The sequence below is a fragment of the Geotrypetes seraphini genome, chromosome 9, assembly GCF_902459505.1.
Source record: "Geotrypetes seraphini chromosome 9, aGeoSer1.1, whole genome shotgun sequence".
Taxonomy (NCBI): Eukaryota; Metazoa; Chordata; class Amphibia; order Gymnophiona; family Dermophiidae; genus Geotrypetes; species Geotrypetes seraphini.
Window position 1 is genome coordinate 94,337,392 of NC_047092.1, and position 22,128 is coordinate 94,359,519.

The following is a 22,128-nucleotide window of genomic DNA, read 5'->3' on the forward strand; positions in this document are numbered from 1 at the left end:
TACAATCGGAGGACAAGGACATGGAATTAATTGAAGACATAGAGAATATCACTCTATGGGGGGACGCTGTTCTGCTAGAGGACTTCAACATGCCTGATGCAGATTGGAACACACTCTCAGCGACGACTAGTGATAGCAGGAGGCTATTAACGTCCATGAAGGGAGTACGGCTCAAACAAATGGTATTAGAGCCCACTAGGGCCCAGGCAAACCTGGACCTGGTACTTACGAACGGTGAAAGCATCTCGGAGGTCTCGGTGGGAGAAACGCTAGCCACCAGCGACCACAACATGGTATGGTTCAACCTTAAGAAAGGCTTCCCTAGATCGCAAACAAAAACAAGGGTACTCAATTTCCAAGGCACTGACTTCGCACGCATGGGAGATTTCGTCCATCGGACACTGTAGGACCAAGCTGTGACCGGTGATGTGAAGCTATGTGGTCAACCCTGAAATCATCCCTACATGAGGCAACTATCCGCTACATAAAATCAGTAAATAAACAACAAAGAAACAAGAAACCCCAATGGTTCACCGATGAGGTCTCGTACCTCGTTAAGGAGAAGAAAAAAGCATTTCTCTCCTACAAATGTACGGAGAAAGGAAAGGCTAACATAGAATATAGGACCAGGTCTGCAGCGGTCAAAACAGCAGTTAGGGAGGCCAAACTTTGAGTGGAAAAAACTCTAGCAAAGAACATTAAGAAAGGGGACAAATCCTTCTTCAGGTATATTAGTGATAGGAAAAAGAACACAGACGAGATAGTACGCCTTAGAACACCGGACGGGAATTATGTGGAAGCAGATTCCAATAAAGCCAAACTACTGAATGAATACTTCTGCTCAGTCTTCACCCGCGAGGCACCGGGGCACGGTCCACAGCTGGAGGCAAAGCCAAGCGCGGAAGACCCGTTTCAGAATTTTGTGTTCACACCAGTTGATGTTTACAGCGAAATGTCAAGACTCAAGGTGAATAAAGCCATGTGACCGGACAGTTTGCACCCAAGAGTGCTCAGAGAGCTCTGCGATGTCCTGGCGGAACCGTTAGCCATGCTCTTCAATCTCTCCCTAAGTATGGGGAGAAACCCCCTGGACTGGAAAGCAGCTAACGTTGTTCCTCTGCACAAAAAGGGTTGCAGGGCAGAGGCTGCGAATTACAGACCAGTGAGTCTCACATCAATAGTGTGTAAACTCATGGAAACACTACTTAAACGTAAATTAGACACAATCTTGGATGAGGGGAATCTAAAGGATCCCAGTCAACATGGATTCACCAAGGGTAGGTCCTGCCAATCCAATCTCATCAGCTTCTTTGACTGGGTAACAGGAAAGCTAGATTCGGGAGAGTCTCTGGACGTCATGTACTTGGACTTCAGCAAAGCTTTTGATAGCATCCCACACCGCAGACTGTTAAGCAAGATGAAATCGATGGGGTTAGGTAAGACACTAACTGCATGGGTCAAAGATTGGATGAGTGGCAGACTTCAGAGGGTGGTGGTCAACGGCACCCTCTCTGAAACATCGGAGGTGACCAGCGGAGTACCGCAGGGCTCAGTCCTGGGTCCGCTCCTTTTCAACATATTCATAGGGGACTTGACTCAAGGGCTTCAAGGTAAAATAACATTATTCGCTGATGACACCAAACTATGTAATATAGTAAGTGAAAGCAATTTGCAGGATAGTATGGCGTAGGACCTGCTTACGTTGGAAAGCAGGGCTTCAACGCTAAGAAATGTAAGGTCATGCACCTCGGTAGCGGAAATCCATGCAGAACTTACACCTTGAATGGAGAAACATTAGCTAGGACTTCAGCAGAACGAGATTTAGGAGTAATAATCAGTGCAGACATGAAGACTGCCAAACAAGTGGAGAAGGCCTCATCTAAGGCAAGGCAGATGATGGGTTGTATCAATAGAAGTTTCGTCAGCCGGAAACCTGAAGTCATAATGCCACTGTACAGAACCATGGTGAGACCTCATCTGGAATACTGTGTGCAATTCTGGAGGCCACATTACCGTAAAGACGTGCTCAGAGTTGAGTCGGTTCAGCAGATGGCCACCAGGATGATCTCGGGGCTCAAAGGTATCTCGTACGAAGAGAGACTGAACAAATTGCAGCTCTACACTCTCGAAGAACGTAGGGAGAGGGGGGACATGATTGAGACATTTAAGTACATCACAGAACGTGTCGAGGTGGAAGATGACATTTTCTTTCTCAAAGGACCCTCGGCCACAAAAGGGCATCCGTTCAAACTCAGAGGCGGGAAATTTCATGGCAACACCAGGAAGTATTTCTTCATGGAAAGAGTGGTAGATCACTGGAACAAGCTTCCAGTGCAGGTGGTCGAAGCCACCAAAGTGCTTGACTTTAAGAATAAATGGGACACCTATGTAGGATCCCCACGAGGGTCGAGTTAAGGAATTAGGTCATTAAGGCACAGACTTAAGGGGGTGGGTCAGTAGAGTGGGCAGACTTGATGGGCTATAGCCCTTTTCTGCCCTCATCTTTCTATGTTTCTATTTCTAACAATAAATAAAACTGCATAAGTGCCATTGAGCAAATTGGTGCAAAAATGATGAAGGAATCTCCCTGACCTGATAAGCTTACCAGCACATATAATTTAATTTGTAAACTATTATGTGGTGGTCATATGGTAACATTTCAATGTTATTATTCACTGTTCATGTCATGTTTAATTGTGTTCATTAATACTTACGTTGTATTTAACTTTGTCCTGGGGGACCTGTTTTGTCCATTCTATATGTTCACTGTATTATGCTTTGTTAAATGACACAGTTAACCAGAAATAAATACATTATTATACAACTACTGAGTCCAGAATTATTTTAACCTCAAAAACTACAATGAGAAAATGAACTTCATAAACACTTTAAAAATATATTCTGTCATGTACAGATTATCATGCAAATGTAATTAGCCATTAGCTTTAACACATTTTGAGAATTCATAGAACAAAAATATCCTGCAAGACAAACACAAATAAATGATTACAGGTGGTAAACTTAGAATAATGTAAATAACAGAACTTACTGAATGTTACACACCTCTAGTAGGAGGCCTGGTTAAATTAGCATTTGACTATGAACTGGGAGAGAGGAGGGATGAATCAGGTTAGCTTGGATCAGAGGACTAGACACTGCAGGCATAAGAAGGCACTAGGGGCATCAAAACACAATATGTAAAGCACAATATGTCTTGCACCCATTTGACTATGAACCCACTGAAAACACAATAAGGACCTACTACGCCCATTTACCTTACACTACAAGATCCTGTGCGCTATTGTCTGGTGATGGGACAAAAGCACGGGGGTCAAACTATGAACCTGTCTGGTGACAGGACAAAATTGTGCGGTCAAATGCGCACCGACAGTGTTCACGCTGCCGTGCCGTATCTACTGAAAACTGAACTTTTCCCCTGAAAAATAGGCAAAACGTTAAGTTTCCTCTATAATGGGGGGTTACAATCTCCCAAAACCACCCCCAACGGCAGCACCAACATTAGTTTTTGAGGTTAAAATAAATGTCGGCGCGCACATTTGTCCCCTATGTCTTGCTAACACAATCACGCGCAAGACGTTGACGTAAGGATGTCATTTATGTCATTGTCATATGTGACTGTGTTTTGCAAATGCATTTTTAATCAGTATAATTACCTAACCTCTTGTTGCGCTCACTTGTCTTGCACTCACTTGTCGGCACTCAGATGTCTTCGCCCAGTTGTCTTGCACTCAGAGGTCCTGCTCGTGCATTTTACTATGAACCATTCGCGCTGAATTGTCTTGCGCTCAGATGTCTTGCGCTCACTTATCTTGGCGCTCAGACATCTTGCACTCACTTGTCTGCGCCCATTTGTCCGTGCGCTTATGTCTTGCGCGCATCTGACTATGAACCGTCTCTGACATTGGTCTGAGGAAAGTTTGGCCCATCCCTCAATGCAGAATTCATTCAGCTGTGAGATGTTTGAGGGATTTCTTGCATGTACAGCCCGTTTCAAATCACCCCAAAGCAGCTCAATGGGATTAAAATCAGGGCTTTGACTCGGCCACACCAGGACACTCCATTTCTTAGTTTTCAGCCAGTATGTTTTGGGTCATTGTCGTGTTGCAGGGTCCAGTTCCGCTTCCGCTTTAATTTTCTTACAGGTGGTCTCACATGTTCCTCAAGCACCCTCCGATACATGGTAGAATTCATGGTGGATTCTATGATGGTGAGCTGCTTCAGCAAAGCTTCCCCAAACCATGACACTTCCACCTCCATGCTTCACAGTTGGTATGAGATTATTTTCCTGGAACACTGTATTTGGTGTACACCAAACATGTCCTCTTTTCTGGTGTCCAAATAATTCAATTTTAGACTCATCTGGTCCATAGAAAACTATTCCAGAAGACCTGGTGTTTGTTTACATTCTCTCTGACAAACTTCAGTCTGGCCTTGATATGTCTCTTAGAGAGCAAAGGTTTCCTCCTTGCACACCTCCTATGCAAGTTAAATTTGTGCAGTCTCTTTCTGACTATAGAGGCATGAACTTTCATATCAACAGTAGCAAGAGCCTGCTGTAGTTCCCGTGATTACATTTTAGGGTTTTTGGAGACTTTTAGCATCTTGCAGTCTGCTCTGGGGGTCAATTTGCTTGGACAGACAGACCTGGGCATGTTGGCAGTTGTTTGGAAAGTCCTCCACTTGTATACTATTTTCCAGACCATGGAATGGCTAATGTCAAATTCTTTAGAGATCTTTTTAAATCCCTTACCAGATTTATAAGCTGCTATAATCTTCCTTCTGAAGGCCTCAGCCAGCTTTTTTGATCTCACCATGGTGTTTCCTGAAAGCCTCAGCCAGCTTTTTTGATCTCACCATGGTGTTTCCTCTCACCGCAGCAGTCATGAGCACACCAAACTAAATGTCTGAGGTTTAAGTAGGGCAAACCTCTTTCAAAATGTTGAATAATGATGTTCTAATCATGTGCACCTGATGTGATATACCTGTGTGTGATTTGAGCTACTTTAATTGGGAGGATATGTGGGGGTGTCCTAATTTATTCCTCAGAATACACATTTTTGTGGATATCTTTTGTTCCATGAGTACATCAAGGAAATTTTTGTTGTTTACCTGCAATTACATCATTTTCTTTTCCAAAGATAAATGAAAAAAAAGATTTTCTGCAAGATGATTTTTCGTTCATCTTAGTAAGCTTGGATTTTGCTTCACTTTACAAATCAATACTCCTAGATGGTGCTTTAGGAGTCGAAGAAGACTTTTTAGAACAGAGATCCAGACCAGTGATGATACCAACAGATTTTCTCATGAAATTGAGTCGGATTGCTATGAAGGAGAATTTTTTCATATACAATCATCAATTGTACCTACAAGTTAGTGGAGTAGCAATAGGAGCGACTTTTGCTCCCTCAATAGCTAACCTTTACATGGGAACATTTGAGAGAGAATGGATCAACTCACCTTTCCATAAAGCCATATACAGTACTTCCCCGAAATTTATGGGGGTTCTGTTCCAGGTACCCCCGCGAATTTTGAAAAACCGCGAATATGGTTTTTAGGCAGGGGAGACAGGAGAGGGCAGCTGAAGAAGCAGTAGAGGGTAGCCGGAGTGCCAGCAAGTGAAGGAAAGCACTCGCTGTATGCTCCTACTGCCTTTTCCTATACTAAAGTCAGGCCTCACCAATCAGGAGCTGCTTTGACACGCAGCTCCTGATTGGTAAGGCCCGACTTTAGTACAGGAAGAGGCGGTCAGAGCATACAGTGAGTGATTTCCTTCACTCGTTGGTGCTCCGACTGCCCTCTCCTGCCTCCTCTGCCCGGTCATTCGCGGTCAGAAAATACCGCGAATGACCAGGACCATGAACCGCTGACCGCGAATTAGCGGGGGGAGCACTGTACAGTCAAACCTCAGTTTGCGAGTAATGTGGTTTGTGAGTGTTTTGCAAGATGAGCAAAACACTCCTGCAAATCGTGTCTTGCAAGACGAGTGTTGACTCGCAAACCGAGCTCTCAGTTATGGTGATCCAGGGGTGGGTACCTGCCTGTGGGTGCTGCAGCCCCTTCAGCAGGGTGGCTTCCTTTCCTTGGGGGCTCTGTGCGGCTGCCCTCCTGCTTCAGCCGATGCCTCTGCTGTCTGCCAGTACCTCCCAGCTCCCGATTCAATCTGGCCGCCATCCTGTAGAAGCATGCGCACGACCTCTCAGCTTCTGAGCTAAGCTGGCTGCTGCCCCGACAACACGCACGCCACTCACAGGCAGGTACCCACTCCTGGGCCACCATAGCAAACTTTGGTTGTGGAAGGAATCATCTGAGTTTGCATTATGGCCTATGGGGAACTTTGCTTTGATATACGAGATATATGAGCATGCTTCTGGAACGAATTATACTCGTAAACCAAGGTACCACTGTATATGTGGAAATGTTATATTGATGACGTGATTGTGTTATGGAAAGGGGATGAATTGCAACTGTTGTCTTTTATCCAATGGATCAATATGTGTCATGAACATTTAAAATTTTCAGCCAATTTCTCTGTTAGTGAATTAAGGGGTCCTTTTATCAAGCTGCGGTAGGAGTTTAACGAGTATAATACTGTGCATTAAACCACCTGCCACGCTAGCCGCTAACGCCTGCATTGAGCAGGCATTAGAGTTTTAGCCGGCTGCGGGGATTAGCGCGTGATGAAATGTTCGACATGCTAACTCCGCTAGCGTGGCTTGATAAAAGGAGCCCTAAATTTTTTGGATTTGAAAATTAAACAACACAAAAATTGTTTTGCAATTTTGACTTTTATCAAACAAACAGACAGAAATACTCTCTTACAATACAGAAGATGCCATCCGTCCAGTTTGAAAAAAAGTCTACCTTTCTTGCAATTTTTGTGGGTAAGGCAAAACTGTTCTGTTTCATCATTCAAAAAATAAGCCAAAGATTTTCAAGAAAAATTTACCTTGAGAGTTTATCCACCAAATGTTATTAAGAGAGCGTATAAGAGAGCATTACATTACAACAGAGATTTCCTATTATCCCTGAGGATTAAGTACAATGATGAACAGATACAAACTTGTGTTTTATAGTTTGGTCCAAATAGTATAGAAGTTTCCAACATCATTAAAAAGTACTGGCCAGTTGTTTGTTTGAATCCAGTGTTCAAAGATTCCAATTTAAGAATCACTTCTTCTCGTCAACGTAACTTAAAAGAAATTTTAAGTCCATCTGAGTTGAAAGCAGGAGGGCGACCAAGAGACATATCTGGACACTATAAGTGTCAACCTTGCAGTATTTGTGAGCTTACTTTAGAGTTAAAATTTTTCATCAACCCGGTGAATAACAAAAAATATGTTCTGCATCAGTTCACCGATTGCAAGACAACGTTTATTATTTATATCATTCAGTATCCGTGTTCCAAAATTTACGTTGGAAAATCTATTCGCTACTTGCGAACCAGAATAACAGCATAAGTCTAATTTGAAACTGGGTAAAATATCTGAACCATTGGTTGCACATTGCATGTATCTGAAACATAATTTTTTTGGACCTGAAATGCTTCTGTATTGATATATAACCCATTAGAGAGAGAGGTGGTAACAGAGAGAAATTTCTACTTCAGAGAGAAGCGAAATGGATCTTTAAGTTTGGCTCTCTTCATCCAGCAGGTCTCAACAGTGCCGTCAATTGGATATCATTTTCTAATTTTTCTTATTCCTCCAGTGTCTTTTTCTAATCTCTCCAGTTTTTGCAGTATTCATATTTTATAATGAGAATTTTTTATACCTATATGATTTAGTGGGGCGCTTGCGCTCAGGGCTCCTTGATGGCTTTGCTCTTTATTATTCTGAGCAGCCCAGTAATTGCTTTGTCAGTCTTTACAAGTGCGCTTGCACTAGGGGCTTGTATGTCATTTGTATTCCCCTTGCAGCATTAGCAGTTGAGAACTGTGCGCCTGCACTTTAGTATTTCATTTAGCCCATCGAGAGATTTTTTGAGTAGTTTGAAAGCCTGTTACGTCAGCTTTAAGCTGTGTGCATGTGTATTTCATTGTGTATTTTTGATTTATTGAAATGATTAATAAAAAAATGAAAAAAACCCAAACATCTATAAATAGAAAATGGAAATAAGATGATCCTTTTTATTGGACTAATTTTAATACATTTTTGACTAATTCAGAGACCAAAACCCCCTTACTCAGGTCAGGACAGGGATATTGTAAGCAGTATATTTTTCTGACCTGAAGAAAGAGGTTTTGACCTCTGAAAACTAATTGAGAAATGTATTAGTCCAATCAAATGGGCACTAAATTTTCTTCCCACCATGCCCCACCTACTCAAATGCAATATATAAATAGCTAAGTTGGTGGGTTTCTCAAAGTCCTGCCAACTGAAGATGACCTCTTCCTCTGGTTCAGCAGCCAGATCTCTTCAAGCGTTGCAGCTGGAGGCAGCTCAGAGACACTGCTGCTAGCTGCAGAGCTTGGAGATTAAAGCTTCCAGACTGGAGGAAGTGGTCTTCAACTGGCAGGGCTTTTGTATCCCCACCAGCCACAGCAAGGGAAATGGCTAATTTTTGGTGGACTTGGGTCTGGAATCCCTGTGTGTTCAGTACAGAAAGAAGTGCATATCTGTTTTTATTTCTCCAGTGTTGTAATACTTGCTGAGTTTAATTTCTTGGGGTTCCCAGTTCAATTTCTATTTGTGATTCTTTGGTAAAAGTCTGTCTGTGTTTTGTATGTAAAGAAGTAATTTAAAGTTGTATGTGTGGTAGTAATGGGAGGATATGAGGGTGGGTGGGTTATGTGTGGTATGTGGGTGGTTATGTGTGGTAGTAGTGGGGATATCAGGGGAGGGAGGAGTACAGAGGAGAGTGGATCAGGGGCCCCCCCTCCTTTAATTTCTGCCTGGTCCCCTGCATGTCTAAAACCAGACCTGCATATAGAACTTTTTTTCCATTGCTGCATTCTTTGGATATGAATAACACAGTGGCATACCAAGGGGGGGGCGTGGGGGGCGGTTCGCCCCGGGTGCCAAGCCCTGAGGGGGTGCTCCCGGTCTGGTCCGGTTCCCCCCCCCAGTGCCGGGTGTCACGTCTGGAAACAGCCTGCAGCAAGATCGTGATGCCAGCGATCTTTGCCTGCTTCGGCTGTTTCCTCCACCACGGTCTGACGTCAGAGGAGGGGCGGGACCGCGGCGGAGGAAACAGCCGAAGCAAGCAAAGATCGCAGGCATCGCGCGATCTTGCTGTAGGCTGTTTCCCCAGGGAAGTGAAGCGGGGAGGCCGGGGGAATGAGCAGTGCTTCGTGGTGGTGGTGGTGGGGCCGAGCGGTCCTTCGAGGTAGTGGGGGGGGGGGGCAGCAGGCCTTCAGGGTGGGGTGGGCAGGCAGACCTTGTGGAGAGGGGGGGGAGACAGGCCTTCAAGGGGGACAGGCAGGCCTTCGGGGGGGGTGACAGGCCGTTGGGGGGTGCAGGCCTTCGGGGGGGGACACAGGCCTTCAAGGGGGGGACAGGCCTTCGAGGGGGTGTAGGTCTTTGGGGGGGGCAGGCCTTCAAGAGGGGGCAGGCCTTCGAGGGGGGTGTAGGCCTTTGGGGGGTGCAGGCCTTCAGGGGAGGCAGGCCTTCAAGGGGAACAGGCAGGCAGGCCTTCAAGGGGGGGCAGGCCTTCAGGGGGGCAGGCCTTTGAGGGGGTGTAGGCCTTTGGAGGGGTGCAGGCCTTCGGGGGGGGTGCAGGCCTTCAAGGGGGGAAAGGCCTTCGGGGGTGCAGGCCTTCAAGGGGAACAGGCAGGCAGGCCTTCGAGGGGGGGGACAGGCCTTCGAGGGGGGTACAGGCCTTCGGGGGGATGCAGGCCTTCGGGGGGGTGCAGGCCTTCAAGAGGGGGACAGGCCTTCAGGGGGGCAGGCCTTCAAGGGGAACAGGCAGGCAGGCCTTCAAGGGGGGGGGACAGGCCTTTGGGGGGGTTCAGGCCTTCAGGGGGGGTGCAGGCCTTCAAGGGGGGGGCAGGCCTTCAAGGGGAGCAGGCAGGCCTTCAAGGGGGGGGACAGGCCTTCAGGGGTGGGATGCAGACCTTTAAGGGGGGGACAGGCCTTCAGGGGAGGGGGGGCACTGGTGTAGAAGTACACGGAGGGAAGGGGGAGGGGTTCAAAGAGATGTGCATATGCCGGACTTTGGGTGGGAAGAAATAATGGGTTTGAAAATAGAGGAGAGAGAGAGAGGTGATGGACATGGGTTTTAGGGAGGGAAGGAACAGAAAGGGAGAGAAGTTGGACACAAGGGATGGTGTGGAAGGGGGGATAGAGATACTGATTAGGAGGGTAGTTGGGAAAAGAAAGGGAGAGATGGTGGATCCTGGAGTGGTGGGGAAGGAGGGAGAGCTGCTGGATGAAAGGGTAGTTAAGAAAAGGTGGATCTGTGGAGGGAAACAAAAAAAGGAAAGATGCCAGACATCCGGGGGAGGGAAGGGAAACGGAAGGGGAGGACAGAGATGGCAGATGGATGGTTAGCACGGAGAAAGAAGAAAGAAGGAGACCCTGGCAAGCAAGTTATCAGAACACAACCAGAGCCTTGGACCAACAAGATTTGAAAAATAACCAGACAACAAAAAGGTAGAAAAACTAATTGTATTTTCTATTTTGTGATTACAATATGTCAGATTTGAAATGTGTATCCTGCCAGAGCTGGTGTTAGACCGCAAACGTGAGCTAGGATTTAACAGAGAGAGGAAAAGTCCTTTTTGTTTATTTTATTTACACCACAGCGCCAGTGTGGTTAGGAGAAGCCAAAGGGGGGCGAAAAAGCTATAAAATAAACCCACCAGGATGTTTGAAAAAAACACCCAATTGGGCAGGAAAATCGAATCGATAAACCAATTCAATAGGCTGAATCGAATCAAAATTTTTTTTCCTGAATCTGGCAGCACTAGTTTGCGCTACTGTCTTAGACTTTAGGACCTGGGATTGGGGAGAGATGGCATCCTCAGTACTTTATAATGCAAGTGAAATGAGGATTTGGTCAGATTTTTGAAGGGTCTGCACTCTGCAGAAGAAAAATATTGTATAGGCCGGGGACATGAGACAGCAGGAAATGGGAACTTTTCTTCCTTCTATTTTTGTGAATGGCAAGGCTGAGGATGTCAGAGAGTTCAGTTAAAATATGTGCTTTATAAGAAAATATAATGTGTTTTATAAAGTTTATAACATTGCTGGCCTACCCGATGAGGTGTTCCTAGTGGTGGTGGTGGCAGCGTGTCAATGTGTTGAGAGGAAGAGGTGATCTGGGAAATTCTGCTGAGCAAACTCCGGGCCCATTTCCACCCCCCAGTTAGTCCACTCCACTCAACTGGTTCACACACTGAGTGGGTCTTTGGGTGTTGTTCCTGGGTAGTGGTTTTGGGATCTCTTCTAGTGGTTGTCAGTATCTCCTTCTGGTCCAAGGAAGGAAACTTTGTTAACCTTAGCACTGACCTACAGAATATGTTTGTAACAGCGCTGCTTGTGTGGCATTAGTCTATGTAGTGATCGAAAGAAAAAACCAGACCTTTGCACATTTTTGCACCATATGGTGGGTGTATGAGGAGATTCACATTTCCTGCACAGCTAAGTCCGTGTGAAGTTACCTTGTGCTGTATTTGACATCTAGCAAAGTCTCTGTTTGGAAGGAAAGATCTCAGCTTAAAAATGAAGTGGCCAGAAGTTATGGTAAAAGCAGATAGCGTAGCTGGTTTTAAGAAAGGTTTGGACAAATTCCTGGAGGAAAAGTCCATAGTCTGTTATTAAGACATGGGGGAAACATCTGCTTGCCCTGGATCGGTAGCATGGAATGTTGCTACTCTTTGGGTTTTGACCAGGTACTAGTGACCTGGATTGGCTTCCATGAGAATGGGTTACTGGGCATGATGGACCATTGGTATGACCCAGTTAGGCTATTCTTATGTTATGTTCTCATCTGTAGGGGCCTTTGTTTTCACTTCTTATTTTAATGTATTTTTTTTCTGAGAACTTATCAGTGTTTTTTATAATGGGAACAAAAATGGAAGAAAATTAATGTGTGTGGAATGGGGAGGTGTGACAAACCCAGCACCAGCACTAGTCCGGTCCCTGATAGGATCGGATGCAGAAGAGCAGACCAGATCGATTCTGGCACTCACCTTGAGGCTGACCTCCCTTGCCCCCATAACCAAAGAGATAGTGAACTGGAACAGAGGCAGGCAGATTGGCAACAACAGCCTCCTGGCTTTAGAGCAGCTAGTGAAGCCACGAGTAAGGTAGCTGCAGTAGAAAAACCTAGGCAGAGAAAAACTGCTGTAGAGCCAAAACCCATCCCCCGCTACAGGCTGAAGGGGATTGGCTCTGATCTGTTTAAAAGCAGGCTGAGTCAAGCAGGAGGAGGAGGAGCGAGTGACCAGGGCGAGTCACTCCCACAGCTCAAGGCAGGTGAAGAGCTGTGGAACAGAGCAGGAGAGGAAAACGTGCTGGATTATCCCATGCAGGATTTGGAGGAAATCCTGCCTACTTCAAACTACCAGGTTCTAGATCGTGTGGATGGCATGGAGATAGAACTGGCTGGCCCTATGTTAGAAAGCCAGACGGAAGGTATGGAAGTTGCATGAAAGAATGCAGCAACTGAGAAACCATTAGTGGTTTGTGTTTCTTTCTTTCTTTTGCTGATGTCTGGTTTGTTTCTGCTGTGCAAACTATGCCTGCAGAAGTTAAGATATGTTTGAACTTTATAAGTATTTTGAGAGTAAGAATAATACTTGCTTCAAACTGAGGAATGGATTTAAAAGCAAGTTTGTGAATCTGAAGCTCAAACTGACATAGTTAAGTTTGGGTTTTGGAACTTTAGAAATCCTGCTGTGACTCCCGTTCTGAAAGCTAATTAGATTATCTGTCTCAGCTGTGTGATGTTGCCTGCATGTGGGAGCTGAGAGAAAAGCTGAACTGTTACCAGAGTTTGCTATGGCTAGGTTTGCCTAAGGAGTTTTGATTTATTTTGAATTTGCAGTAAAGCTTTATTTTTGCAAATCTACTATTTTTGTTGAATGACCTGCAAAAGTGATGTTCGTTTCCTGTTGCATACTTTTGACCTGTGGGTCAGAATAAACAACTTATTCTTTCCTAAAGAACTTGTGTTGGCTGGTGATATGGTGAAACCTTGTTACTTACCTTGCATCTCTTAGGCCCAGGCAATTGCCTAGGGCCACCTGAAAAAGTCCTGAAGGTACCCCTGGTTGTAGGGGACACGCCAGAATCCCTGTGTTTGTCACCCGGCAGCCCTACACCACGGAGGGTTGGTGACAATTTGGTATCAGGAGTGCGGATCTGGTACCTCTTCAGGTGAAGATTAGGGAGTGCAAAGGTGGAAAATTTTTTTTTTTATTTACTTTCTACAATTGTGTGGTTCAACGGAACCAGGATTACAACTGCTGTTGAAGGGAAGCGGCTTAAACAGTGCAAGGATATTGGTTCCAGTGTCCTGAGTTTGGCGGCTGCAGGAGGTGCGGATAGCAGACCGGGAGACGAGGCCATCGTCCGGAGCTGGCGAGGAACAAAAGGGGGACCAAGAGGTCTCTGAAGAAGGGTGGTGCACCCTGTAATGAGCACGCAGGCGATGATTCATCAGTATCTCTGGTAAGCATATTTTACAGAGGGTCTGGTGAAGATAGTTCTGGGGGGAAAGAAACTGAGTGGTATCGCACTTGGATTGTGTGTTTGTGATTCCCCTACAGAGCCTACATGGAGCCGGCGGCGTTAGCAGTGGTGGCTGGAGAACGACAGCGGCAAAATGAGGACTTAAAGAAGGTCCTGGAGACTAGTCACGGACTATGGCAGGCAAGCCAGAAGGCTAGTGAACGTCATCACAGTGACTTTATGCGAGCCATGGAGCAGCAGTCTCAGTTAATGGCGCAACTATTGAAGCCTACATCTGGTGGACAGATACATATACCGGTATTGGGGACTGGTGGTACTCTACCTACGGTAGGACAAAACTCACTAAATTTATTGAATTTAAGTAAAATAACACCACAGGATGCCCCAGATGATTTTTTAAACTCTTTTGAGAGAGTTGCTGCTGCAGCAGGTTGGCCTCCAGAGCAGTGGGCGGTTCGCCTTCTGCCATGTTTGGCTGGCGAGACCCTTGCGGCTTTTCAGACCATTGCTGCGGAGCAGGCCAGTAGTTACCCAGCTGTGAAAGCACATATCCTAGACTTTCTGGGGTATACAAGAGAATATTACAGGCAAACCTTTCGTGCTCTCCAGTTAAAGGTTAGAGAAAGACCTAAGGCGCTGTTACAACGCCTAACGAAAGCTGCAGAGAGGTGGTTACAGCCTTTCTTGGCAGATCCACGAGCGATGTTCGCTGAGTTAGTCAGGGAACAGTTCCTAGAAGCTCTGCCCCAGAACATAAAGGGGTGGATCCAGAAACAAGGATGCCAGGATCTGACACAGACATTATCTGTGGCAGAAGCTTATCTGGACGCCCAGGGACTTCCCGAGAAACCAGGCCCAAGTTATAGACCCCAGACACAGTTCCAGAGGGACACTACACTTCAGGCTCCTACTAATAATAACATGCCACCCAGGAACCCTCAGAATCGTATACAGAAACCCCTTAATCCAGCTCCCATATATTGCTTCAGGTGTGGGGGAAAAGGACACCGTCAAAGGGAATGCAGGGAAAGAAGGGATTTTACTATTGCATGTGGGGTAAAGAGAGCTAGTCACGGAGAATATTTTCAGAAAGTACAAGTGGCTGGTAGGACAGTGTCTGCCCTAATTGATACGGGGGCAGAACAGAGCGTTATGGCACAGAAATTATGGCATCAAATTAGGGGTGCCAGCCCCAGTGATAAAGGGTTGGATACAGTGAAGGTGTGGTGTGTGCATGGTGATATGAGAGAGTATCCCCGTCAGCAGGTGAACTTGAGAGTTGGGGGAGAAATGATTGAGCTAAAGGTAGCTATTGCTAAGAATATACCTCATTCCTTGATCCTGGGTCAGGATTGGCTCAGAACCAAGGTTAGGGGTGATTATAAGACCCCTACCGGATGCAGGAGGGGGGAAGAGACCCAGATTAAGGGTAGACTGATATTGGGAGCATGGTCTAAGCAATATCAGTTCCAATCCAGGAGGGCCAGAAGAGCAGGGGACTGGCGAGCTAGAAATGGTGGAAAAGAATGGCAGCCCACAATCAGATGGGTACCCTTATCTGAAAAAGCAAAGGCCCCTACACGTGCATATGGGAAGGCTGCAGGATATGATCTTTATGCCGCACAGGAACAACTGATTCCCGCCAATGGGAGAGCCCTGGTTAATACTGATTTACAGTTGTCTCCGCCACCAGGCTCGTATTTAAGGATTGCGCCTCGCTCAGGTTTAGCATGGAAAGCTTCGGTAGATGTAGCAGCAGGAGTAATCGACCCTGATTTTCGGGGTAATGTAGCGGTCCTATTGGTAAATCACGGGTCTGTACCATTCCAAGTACAGCCTGGAGATTGCATTGCCCAGATAGTGTGTGAACGTATATGGGTGGCAAGACTGGAGAGATGGGTTTACTTCCCTGAGACTAAGAGGGGTATGAAAGGCTTTGGGTCATCGGGGAACACACACCCTAGTAAACACAGACAATTGACTGACCAGGATAATATACCTCCTCAAGTGACAAGTAAGGTAACGGAAAACATCCAAACACAGAGTTCTGAAACGCATACTCCGGCAACCTTCCCGGTTCCTGGAGACTCACACAAGGGGGAACACAGTGAGGGGGCTGAATGGAGGAAGGATATGGAGGAATTACAAGCTCAGATAAGAGCTCTGACAAAAGATAAAGAGGCTCTGGGTAAAGAGATAAAGCTGGAACTGGAAGAACAAAATCAACAAAATATAGGGTCCTTTAATAAAGCTCTAGAGGACTTGACCAAGCAACTTTCTCAAGTGGGAGAGCAGGTCGTAGGAAATCAGCAACAGCAGGGTGAGCTTAAAAAGCTTATGGAAGGTTTGGCAGGAAAATGGAATGACAAGGAAGGTGAAACATGTAAATGGGTAAAGCAAAACCAAACATTTGAAACCCAGCTAGGCCAGTATAAATCTCAGTTGAACAGAGTGGAAGAGGTGTTGGGTGACTTACAGGCTCAACTGGAACAGACAAAGGAGGGTGGTATGGAAGAAATATCAGAGGCTGTAGCAGCCTTAGCCCACAGAGTATTCAGTCTAGAGGGGTTGGAGTGTACAAAGGGTTTAGAGGATGGTGAGTCAAACAAGGTCCCAGTGTTACGGTGGCCTGATGACTTCTGTGATACAAGCCCTAGTCCGAGCCCTTCTGATAAAAGAAACAAAAATAGGAAACGCCATTGAAGTTATTTAGCCTGTCACATATTCCCGAGAATATAGGGACTCCTCAGGGTACAAGCGAGGGTCATCCTTTAAGGGTGGGGGAATGTGACAAACCCAGCACCAGCACTAGTCCGGTCCCTGATAGGATCGGATGCAGAAGAGCAGACCAGATCGATTCTGGCACTCACCTTGAGGCTGACCTCCCTTGCCCCCATAACCAAAGAGATAGTGAACTGGAACAGAGGCAGGCAGATTGGCAACAACAGCCTCCTGGCTTTAGAGCAGCTAGTGAAGCCACGAGGAAGGTAGCTGCAGTAGAAAAACCTAGGCAGAGAAAAACTGCTGTAGAGCCAAAACCCATCCCCCGCTACAGGCTGAAGGGGATTGGCTCTGATCTGTTTAAAAGCAGGCTGAGTCAAGCAGGAGGAGGAGGAGCGAGTGACCAGGGCGAGTCACTCCCACAGCTCAAGGCAGGTGAAGAGCTGTGGAACAGAGCAGGAGAGGAAAACGTGCTGGATTATCCCATGCAGGATTTGGAGGAAATCCTGCCTACTTCAAACTACCAGGTTCTAGATCGTGTGGATGGCATGGAGATAGAACTGGCTGGCCCTATGTTAGAAAGCCAGACGGAAGGTATGGAAGTTGCATGAAAGAATGCAGCAACTGAGAAACCATTAGTGGTTTGTGTTTCTTTCTTTCTTTTGCTGATGTCTGGTTTGTTTCTGCTGTGCAAACTATGCCTGCAGAAGTTAAGATATGTTTGAACTTTATAAGTATTTTGAGAGTAAGAATAATACTTGCTTCAAACTGAGGAATGGATTTAAAAGCAAGTTTGTGAATCTGAAGCTCAAACTGACATAGTTAAGTTTGGGTTTTGGAACTTTAGAAATCCTGCTGTGACTCCAGTTCTGAAAGCTAATTAGATTATCTGTCTCAGCTGTGTGATGTTGCCTGCATGTGGGAGCTGAGAGAAAAGCTGAACTGTTACCAGAGTTTGCTATGGCTAGGTTTGCCTAAGGAGTTTTGATTTATTTTGAATTTGCAGTAAAGCTTTATTTTTGCAAATCTACTATTTTTGTTGAATGACCTGCAAAAGTGATGTTCGTTTCCTGTTGCATACTTTTGACCTGTGGGTCAGAATAAACAACTTATTCTTTCCTAAAGAACTTGTGTTGGCTGGTGATATGGTGAAACCTTGTTACTTACCTTGCATCTCTTAGGCCCAGGCAATTGCCTAGGGCCACCTGAAAAAGTCCTGAAGGTACCCCTGGTTGTAGGGGACACGCCAGAATCCCTGTGTTTGTCACCCGGCAGCCCTACACCACGGAGGGTTGGTGACAGAGGTAACTAATTTCTTCAGCTAAATAATTCAATCCACCTCAACCAGACATAGGAGAACTCACGCACCATTCACACACCCTCCAACCAAAAACGTCAAAAGAAAAAAACAGTTCGACAACCTCCTAGGCATTCGAGCTGCAACACTCGACCCCCAACTCTACAACCTATTAACCTCGACCACAAACTACAAAACCTTCAAAAAAGAAATAAAAACCCTTCTATTCAAAAACACATAAAACCGAACTAACACAATCAGAACTGTCCCAAGCATCACCTGCAACTACTCCATATGTACTTCTGATGTCATGACAATTCAGACATAATTTATGTTATGTTATGGTATGTTTGGAATAATGGTTACATATATGAGGTTCAATAAAAGAAAATTTTCACTGCCTGTTTCTATTATGACCATTTATTCAGTTTCATGGTTATTACAAAAAATATTTTTTTACATGGGGGGGGGTGTCAAAAAATTATGGGCCCCGGGTGCCACATACCCTAGGTAAGCCACTGGAATAACAGAAATGTTTTTTGCAGTTCAAAAACTGTTTCAAACACAGAGTAAATGTGGACTGAATTAGAGCGCTTCTTTGTTATAGATAGAGATTTGTGTTTTGATGTCCCCTTCCCTAGCTGTATTTATCAGTGCTCAGTTTGGACAATAACCCCCATATTCTACGAGGGTAAATCAAAAAGTAAAGCCAAATATATTTAATGGCTTTAATAGAAGTAACTGTGAGCAATTGAACATATCAATTTTTCACATAGTCCCAATACAAGCCAACGCATCTGTTGTATTGTTCAACTAGCTGGTCACAGTGATGCACCCATGTTTCGTAACCAGTGACAATTCTTCATACCATCTCATTGTGCACAGACTTTCCTGTATCCCAAGTCATCATGCATTATGGAAAATGCAGATTCGTAGCTGATATCCAAATTTGCAGCCAATTATGACACCATTATCTGTCGGACTTCTCTAATCAAGGCATCTGCCCTCTCAATGTGCTCTTGTCTGCACGATGTTGATGGGCGACCAGAATGGCCTTTGTCGGTTATTCCTCTTCTTCCCATTTAAAACATTTTTACCCACTCATAAACCTTTCATTGATTCATGGTGCTAGGTCCATACTGAGTCAATATCTGATGGTGAATTTCTACAGGTTTCACTATTTTTTGAAGGTGAGGCTACTACATTCAAGTTGAAACTTATCACTGTTAAAATAAATCTGCCGCTGTTTTGGACTCGCTATGTCAAGAAGTTTGACGAGCTTAGAGCTTTTAATTTGGGGAAGGACTTTTATGTTCAGTGCTTGTTTTTATTGTGTTTTGCTTGAATGTTTTGTATTTGGGTTTTGGTCTTTTGTACACCATTACGGACTGTTTGGGATATGAGCAGTGTATTTATATGAAGCATTTCTTTGATAAATTAGATTGGTTTTCAGTGGCAATTGTTTGGGCTATTTTTTTGGCTACTCCGAGCACGTTGGGCTACTTTTTGCCATGAGTTTAGCTGGAAATTTTTTTGCCATCTGGCAACCCTGATCATCAAGCTTCTTTCTCTCAGCAGTCCTCATGTTGCCCTCACTATCTGGTTCCATTAATTTTCTTTAGCCCTTCCCAATGTCACCTGGGCTCCATTCCTCCCCTACCCAGTTTGAGCTCCATTTTCCCCCCTTTGCTCTTATGCTCTCCCTTGTTGTCCTTCCCCAGGCATCTTTCTCCCCATTCTATTTTTCAGGCCCTCTTAACTTCTTCCATCCTTTTTCCTCAAATCCCTTTTGCTCCCTGCCACATTTCTGCTTATCTCTTCACTCATTCCCTAAGTTTATGATTTTCTACTAAACATCCCAGTCCCAGCTCAACTACCTCCAAACATCTGTATTAATGCCCTTCTCAACATATGCCTCCTTTTCTTCCATTAATTATCCCCATTTGCATTCTGCCTAACACAGCATAGATTTTTCTCTTTTTGTGGATGTATTATCTCTACTGGATATCTTCAGCAGGAGATTGTGCTGCTGTTTATTTTTCCTCTCTTCTTGCATGTAATTGGTAGGCCCAGTTCTCATGCTAACCTCATGATGAATGAGATCAGCTTTAGAGTAGAGCATGCCTGCATATTTTGAGCATACTCACATGCAAAGAGCAGGAATAAATGACCATGGATAATGTTGAAGCAAGATTTCCTTTAAGTTATATACAGCTACAGCTGTCCCATGATTCAGAAGAAACATCAGGATTTCAATAGAAGAGGAAACTTGAAGCACAGCAGGACACACAGATTGAGAATTGTTCCAGTAGAATATTTTTTATTGCTTTAAAAACAACTACAATCAGACTGATTTGCTTATTCTTAACAAAAACTAAGCAGAAAGGCAGAATGAAGGAAGAAATTTAAAATTTCAATAAAACCAACTCCCACCACATTTTACAATATAATGCTTCAGAAGCAATCATAAGTGTACCCATCTATGGAACCGAGGGCTGAGTAGCACATTTCTGGTACTTAGCCTACATGAAAACTTCCAAAGGAGAGAAGGGTAATTAGAGAATTAAATTATCCTAACTCATGTTCATCACTGTAGATAATGCAAACTTTCATTTAACTATCAATTACAAAGGTTATAAAGAAAGAATTATTTGCAAACTAACATTATATACTGTGAATAATAAATGTAATGAAAAACGATCTCCTTGTTCCACGCTGGCACTTATCTGGATAGAACCAGGGCAGTTTGTCATGATTTTCAGTGCCAACTGAGAATCAGTGGATGGCCCAGTCAGCAGCAAGTACTGCTAGCCAGATTAATGTAACAGTTTAGTGGACCAGCACCATTTATTTCCTTTCCAATGTATGTGATTTGTACCACCCCAACTTCTTATCATCCCCAACACAACTAACCCCACATATGACTGCATTGTAGCATTGTGATCCCGCAGCAGGGCGATGTTTTTCTACTTGTACATCACATAAGGGAGAAGGTGGCACTATACAGGATACTGACTGGTTTTCTCTGGGGGGAGAAGAGTTTATCTGCAGGCTCCTTGGAGGTGGCTATTAGAATGCATCTTCTGCTTACACAGGATGTTAGTGTGCCTCTATTGAGAGCCACTAAAAAAGGAAATCAGTATGCTTGTCCAAGGGAGAAACAAGAGAGAGCTTGAAGGAGGATGGGATACTACAAAGGGATATTAGCATGCTTCTTCAAGGGATTGTTCTGCTTTTTGCTTGCCAGCATATCCAGGTCACGACAAATTCGCAAACGGGTAGTAGAAGGCTGAATGATGTCGTCAACAAATCCTGTTTACCCCACACCCAAGAAAAAAAAAATTTCAGGTCAATAGCCTATTCTCCTATTTTGTATCTTTACACAGTAAACTTTTCTTTCTCCTATTTGCCCCCTATTCAGTACAGTAAGTTTTGATGATGCCCTGTTTGATTAAGATAACAAGGCCAGAGCCTATTTCCCTTTTATTGAAAATCAGATAGCTATTCTAGACCATTGTTTTTCTTCCCGTCTCTCCAAAGATAACATAACCACATACCTTATCTATTCTCTGTTTCTGTCCACTTCTTCCACAAATGCCCACCCCTGCTTTCTGGATAAATTCACAACTTATTTTCCCCTCACCCAAATAAACCTACAGCATTGACTCCATATGGAACAAGAAGGGTTTACTTTGTAGACAAAAATAAAAATAAATTGTGGGGCTAGGGGGACAGGGTGGGAAAGCTAGGGAAGGAGCAACAGAAAAGGGGCTGGATGAGGGAATGCTGTAACTTCTGTACTCTGTTCCAGGTTCACCCTCCTCCTCCTTGGTAGCTGCCTGGTGCAGAACACCTCTAAAAAGAAGTCCATTCTGCAATTAAGCTCTAGAAAAAGGTTAGCCTCCCACAAAATCATTTAAAGAAACTGTAGGATATGGATTATGTCTAGGGTTTTGAATCTCTTATTATTAACAGAAAAAAAACACCAAATAAATTATTCCTTCCAATGGAAAAAAATCTAATATGTGTTTATTCCATTAACCCTGAGAAAACTGCCACCCAGGTCTCTTTTAGCTCCAGCAATAAAATACCTAGTGGTTTAGTGGGCCTCATGATCTACCTACCTTTGCCCCATCATCAGTACAAAAATCCCTAATGGTCTCCCTTCCACCTAAATAAATAAAACCTTCCCTGGTGTCTAGTGGCACCCCCTAATCCTTTTTTTCACCCCCACCCTCAAGGTACCTTATGGCGATGTCATCTACAAAATGGCGGCAGAATGCATTGGGCAGGGCTAGTTTACCATATAAGAAAGAAATTCCTTACTGTGAACCAAAAAAACACACCAAAATGTTTTTTGTCGTATCTTCCTCAGAACTTGACCAATTCTTATGAAATTTAGTGTGTCGTGTCCTGAAGGAAGTTGGTGTAAAATGCTGTAAATATTTCCCACCA

At 44.6% G+C, this 22,128-nt stretch overlaps 1 protein-coding gene across 1 annotated transcript in view; it reads right to left on the bottom strand.

Annotated features, from left to right (window-relative positions):
- Positions 1-19,966: 19,966 nt before the first annotated feature.
- PCCB (propionyl-CoA carboxylase subunit beta) overlaps positions 19,967-22,128 on the bottom strand; it is an 892,977-nt gene continuing 890,815 nt past the window's right edge. The window contains exon 15 of the mRNA XM_033959104.1: positions 19,967-20,985. Within this exon, the coding sequence (XP_033814995.1) occupies positions 20,864-20,985 (122 nt within the window). The 3' untranslated portion in view covers positions 19,967-20,863. The remainder of the gene's footprint in view (positions 20,986-22,128) is intronic.